Below are 6016 nucleotides of genomic sequence, written 5' to 3' on the forward strand. Positions count from 1 at the left end.
AGTTTAGCTTTACTTAAAATGGTATATTTGATATTTTATGACTGTCTTTTATTACTAGATAGTCACAACTCAACAATCACTGCAAATCACATATCTTTGTAGTATTTATTATCCATGGAAACAAAGTGAACAAAAAACCATTTGAAACAAGTCGGAATTTTTGCTGAAGTGTCATCACCTTGGTCGTTTGCCGCCGAAAGTTGAATAATAGTGTTTGGAAACACACTTGGACCAGCGATGCAAAAAGGCTTCACCAAATTTGGCATACCACCTGCAAAACATGATTTTGTGCTTAACATTAAACGTCATTTTTGTGGTGATTGACAATAAAGATACAGTAGGAATAACTATTAAACATTTTACATCAATACAATTGTTGTTGTTTTCAAGTATTTTAACTGAATTGTCATGTATTGTACTTTAGACATTGCAGGTGTGTATTTTATAATTTGTCAAAAGTAGAATTATGGTGCCATATTTGCAGTGGTGGGATTCAGCCGGCTCTATGGAACTGTCTCACGAAATTTTATGAGATCAGCAAACCAGTTAGCATTATTGGTTACTGTCAATTGACTTTTTGTAACAAAACCGGCCCAAATAATAAACTTACAATCCATACAGGACACCTCCTAAATGGCCAGCATGGTCTAGAATGAAATAGCGCCATCCAGTCGCAAAGCCAATCAACAGACCGAAGGTATCGAAAAGCAGAACTGCTTTAAGCCCTGAAGCAGCGGTGAAGGACCAAGTGGGCAGAAATACGATGCTAAGTCTGCTGTCTGGTGACTTTGTACATATGTATGCTGCTAGCCCAAGGACAGCACCTGCAAATATTATGTTTACTATGGTGCTGCCATTTTGAATGAAAACTGTTGGTGTCAGCCACATTGGTATCTACTGAACTAAACAATAAATTGTACAAAACAAAAGTTTATTATGCATACAAAATACAACACAGATAAGTGGACCTTTTGAATACTTACAACATTTACAAGTTTGACCGTCAAACAGTTTTATATTGTGCAGCGATATTCAAGTAATCAACAACAAAATGACAAACTTTACACACCTGAAGCACCAAGTGATGGTATTTTCATTCCACCCAAGATCTTAACACTGTGGCTTGCAAGACCTGCTACTGTCCCAGCAGTTAGATAGAATGCTGAAAACTTGTTGGGGCTCATGTATCCCTAAATAAATCATCGTTTGTGTTGTGCATATGTTACTGTTTCGACCAGTTATTCTCAAACTTTTATAGCATGTGTCGCTTTTGCAAACTACTTTTTCATTCTGCAACACACTTTGCAGGACAGCATGACAAAACTCGTCCCAAATAAGTTTGTTTACAACTACAACCAATTAAAGCTTGTAATCTTTTGCAAGACCCCCAAGTACATTAGTTTTAAAATCCTTATATTTTGGACTCATAGATCTCTTGGGGTACTGCTAAAACAATTGCAAGTGCTATAAACAGAGGGTATAGAATTCTAGCAATTGAGTACATATAAATATGTATTTACTTATTCAACCCTTGTGCGGGGTCCGAACACCCAGAATACATTGACAAGTATTTTTGATATGTTCGCTCCACAATAATCATTATAACAAGTTTATAATAGTCTTTCAAGGTACCTCTGGTTTGGACTGCTGGTATCTGTATGCATACATTGTCCAGGCTTTAGCGAACGAGTTGAAGACATACATGTTCACAAAAAGATGGAAAAATCCCTGGTGACTGAATGCAGACAAAACGTAACTTCCAAAAGCGCGGGGACCTGTTCAACAAAATTTGTGTAAAGTTATTAGTAAAATTTTCAGGTGAAAATCATTTTTTTACAATTTCAATAGACTGCCTATTTAACACATTTAAGTGTGATACTAGACAAAATACTAGTTGTTTTTTAGAACTTGGTTGTATTCACTTCAGTGCTCTGAAAAAGTCATATCTTTTTTGTGGGTGAAACTTTTGCCTATTTTTAGTTGTGCAGCAGCAAATTAAAATATATCTCACCAATCGTGGGGTTTATTAAAAAGGAACTTGTCATCACAGTCTGCAATCCTTTTACTTTCCACAACAAGTATATTAAGACATTAGCCCCGATGATCATAGCAGTTGTCAAATCATACATGTTGATGTTGCCTTTAACCTACACAAAACATGACACAAAAACAACCTTTTTAATGCAGCATGCAAATTTAGTGTTTTGTGCAAAATGGTGACTTTGAATGTCAACATATTTTTGTGTGATGGGACATAATCTATGCAATGTTATAGTGCATGTTTTTGCAGGTTGTTAACCCCAGTTTTTTTTATACACCTTTGCGGCATAAATTATAAATGGTTCTGCCACAACCATATTAATAGAGAGAATGTAATTACAATCCTTACTGCCTTAGATGCCTCACAAGCAAATTGTTACATATGTTTTATTGAACCAATTCAAATGGTAGAGCTACGAACACAGACAACAGATTCGCTAAATAGGCTGCATACACAAATATTTTAATGCAATTAGTGCGAAAAATCCTCACGGTTATCGCTATAAGGAATAGTCTGAGGTTTCAGAGTAATAAAATCAACCTAAAATCCAGTTGTTTATGTTCAATTTAGTTCCTAACACCACCCCAGTCTCACTGTAAATTTAAATAACATTGCTCTTTACACCAACTATCAGTATTCAGCAAACTTTTCTGCTGTGAGTTCTTGTGTTAATGGCTCCACCAATTTAAATACTGTTGAGGGCCGAATGCAGCACACAGGCTGTAGTTTGGTTACCCCTGAGCTAGTACATAAACCACCAAGTACACATTTTGGGTTTAGAAACAAACCTTCACTTGAGAGTCGGCAATGACTTTTTCATATTGCCAAAACAGGTTCGCAAAATAATCAAACTTGGGTCCAATATCAGAAATCCCAAAGCACAGAGCAACAAACTGCAAAAGAGACACCAACAAAGTCAATTTAAGTATGTTAAGGGTTTAGAGTCTGCATGTCAAATTTTTATACCATAGCAGTTAGCACTCCATTCTTCAGAAGATGTGCAATTTTGTTGGGACCTTGATCTGAATGGTCATCTGTTTTCCTCTTTTTGTTTCGGTGAACATGTTGTGAAGTTGCAGGACCTTCACCACTATTAGCATGAAAACTCCGACTTGTTTCTTGAAAATGGCCTATCCGTTTTGGGGTCAAGGGACATCCAACCAAAAACATATTTCCGTTGATTAAATTTACACATGAAACAGTTTGGAAAATTGTTTTGGAAAAGTTTTGTTGAAAATTCTGGTGTAACGCTAGTTCGGTGGGCGAAGTTGCTCGTAACCTTCTAAAAGAGCTTCTTTGTATCTGGGATTGTTGGCCATGTAATCCATATGACGCTTCTCTGCAATAAAAAATTGCTAAAATAGAAATGCAAATTTCTAATTATAGAGTTAAATTTATTTGTTACTTGCTAATTGATCTCAAAAGCTATCTTGGAAATATAAATTATGCACCACAGGGATTTTAATAATTACTATTATGCACAACTCGACTTCAGTTAACAACCTACCACCATGTCCTGTGTGCAAGACCAATTTCAGCATGCGCAAAGCAGGCACGACAATTAAATGCCTTTTCTGCAAAATTTTTACGTACAAACCAAAAAAATGGCATGCAACCTTTTTAACAAAAAACTTGTGGGCAACTTCCATACTCTGCTGGAATTAACTTACCGCGGTCCGCAATGGACTGTTTTATCACATGATTGTGATACAGTGGAATAGCATCTCGAACGTACACGAATCCAACCCAACCAACTGCCAAAGCTGCTCCCAGTTTTACAGCTGGCCAAGCAAATTTTTTGCCCAAAAAGATAAACCATTCTCCTCGTCTTGATACTTTTTTCAATGGAGTGTCAAGAAAGTCAATAAACGGAAAACCATAGTACTTTGTTTTCCCTCCCATTATGACATTTCCTAAGCCCCAGAGGCTAACAAAATGGATTGGAACTAATTGGATTGCAAAAAAATTAGTAACCAATTAAAAGCCATAATTATTTTTTATCAATATTTAGTACAGGAGCTTTTCATTGCACTAGTTTCCTTCCTTACAGCTTTCAGCAAAAGTTTTTTGCACCAAAGTCTTAAAAATAGCTATGGAAAATACATGTTTTTAAATGATATCAGTTTATCACAAATTTTGCAATAACCTTGTCTAATTTGTATAGGTTAATTTTCTTACATAAGCATTTGCAAACTTATGGGAAATAAAATATATTAGCCTGTCTGACACAGAAATCGCGACAACTTGTCATTTTCACAATATTTATTTAATCGAAACCTCGTTTAGAAAAAGTAGCAACCTTAGGAAACAACTCAAAATTGAACAAAGTATTTTCTCTGATCGAAATTAATCGACAATTTTTTTTCACCTCCACACATATTCGTCGGATGAGAGATCGCAAAAAAATCCCCGTTGCACAGAATATTTCCACAAAATATGGTAATGAAGGACGCGCTTAAGCATTGCAAAATCTTATGCATTATCATATCATTCCAAAATATTACACCATGTGTTTCAATAATCTTACAACAGCTCAAAGTTAACAACTGATGGACTACATTTTAATAATTAGAACTTCACTCTATGCGCACACAAACTGCGCAACGATAGGTTGAACCCACAAACACACAATGTCGCTCCAGCAGGGGTTCGGCATGCAGCCGATTCTTTCACAAGATGAGTCTGATGCTTCTTTCGATGTGGGAAGCTGCGAATCGAAACCCGCAATCGATCAGATTGCTGTTCGGAATTAACCCGTCGTGAGCCCACAAACACGAAGTTTCGCGCTAGCAGGCGGTCTTCGACGTCCAGCCTTTGCTTCCACCGATGTTCAGCGCTCAAACCAAGGCCGGACGTCGAGGAACTCTCCCGTTTGTTGGGCGTCCTTGGTCGCGACTTGTGCTTCGGTGCTAAGTCGTTTTGACCGATGACGCCGCAAACGAAAGGACCAATGCTCACTAGACGGTCGTGTGGGGACAATGTCTAGTTGTGGCGACGGTTTTGCGTTTTTTTTATTAAAATTACGATAACAAGTAAAATGAGAAAGAATACGTACAAGACAAGAAATACGCTAAGTCAAGTACGCGACAATCTAAGGCCGGACCACTTACGTAAAAATTCAGGGCGTTTGTTGGTTTTAATTGCAAGTAGGAATTCTGTTTTAGGGAATAAATAAATCTTTGCAAAGTTGGTTTACTTTGCGCGTATTTGCTCTGAAAAATAATATATCGCGCACACAGAAGGATGCAGTTCAGTAACAGTTCTTGGTCATCAGTTCCAAATAAACATAAGATAGCACGAGGTCTAACATCAATTAACAGTTTGCTGGAAATCCACGCAGTAACATTTTCCCAATACTTTGCAGTTACAGTGCATGAGTAAAATAGATGTAAAGGGTTCCAGGAAAATCTTTACAGAAAACGCACTGTTGTGAGGGTAATATGCCAACTGTATATAATTTCTCATTAGTTATGGTGGCTCTTCAGTTCAATTTCATTTGAACGACTCTTAATTTTGTTTCTATCGTACAAATATAGTTATTAATGTATATGTGTCCCCAGTTTGGTATGTTCGTTTCCGTACCCAAATCACTTTCCCACATTTCCTGTTGGTGGAGGAGTGATTCTGTTGTGTAATCTGTTACGTGTAGGTAGGCTTGTTTTATCTCGCTAAAATTGGCGATTGTGTTTAACCAAAATGGGGTCTTCTGAACGTTTTCTTTGATGGCATGTTTGTCTCGTACATCCCAATTCGCTGGGATGGCAGAAACCAATCTAATAAACTCAATGAATCCGTGATTGGTTGGGGTGAAGTTCAATCTTATGCGAGGTCGCCGTAAGTCATATAGTGGCCTTCCTTGTCAATTAGATCGTAGTGACTAAGTATACCGGCGCGAATAAGAATTGGGATGGCGACGGTTTTGCGTTGTGCGTGCAAGGGTGCGCGCCCGCGCAGCTGCGACATCTCGTCGTCATT

At 37.5% G+C, this 6016-nt stretch overlaps 1 protein-coding gene and 1 long non-coding RNA gene across 2 annotated transcripts in view; one reads left to right on the plus strand and one right to left on the minus strand.

Moving 5' to 3' along the window:
• LOC145230036 (uncharacterized) overlaps positions 1–398 on the plus strand; it is a 38303-nt gene extending 37905 nt beyond the window's left edge. The window contains exon 4 of the long non-coding RNA XR_013860544.1: positions 59–398. This is a non-coding gene — a long non-coding RNA (uncharacterized LOC145230036). The remainder of the gene's footprint in view (positions 1–58) is intronic.
• Positions 87–4015, minus strand: LOC145230033 (presenilin-associated rhomboid-like protein, mitochondrial). Its single transcript, XM_080095385.1, has 8 exons — positions 3712–4015; positions 3008–3380; positions 2830–2934; positions 2012–2147; positions 1633–1775; positions 1070–1190; positions 611–824; positions 87–271 (listed from the first exon to the last, which is right to left on the minus strand). The coding sequence occupies exons 1-8, from the start codon at positions 3858–3860 to the stop codon at positions 175–177; spliced, it is 1338 nt and encodes a 445-aa protein (XP_079951511.1). The 5' UTR covers positions 3861–4015; the 3' UTR covers positions 87–174.
• Between the last annotated feature and the right edge of the window lie 2001 nt (positions 4016–6016).

This window comes from Phallusia mammillata, chromosome 5 (genome assembly GCF_965637545.1).
Source record: "Phallusia mammillata chromosome 5, kaPhaMamm4.hap1.1, whole genome shotgun sequence".
NCBI classification, from domain to species: Eukaryota; Metazoa; Chordata; class Ascidiacea; order Phlebobranchia; family Ascidiidae; genus Phallusia; species Phallusia mammillata.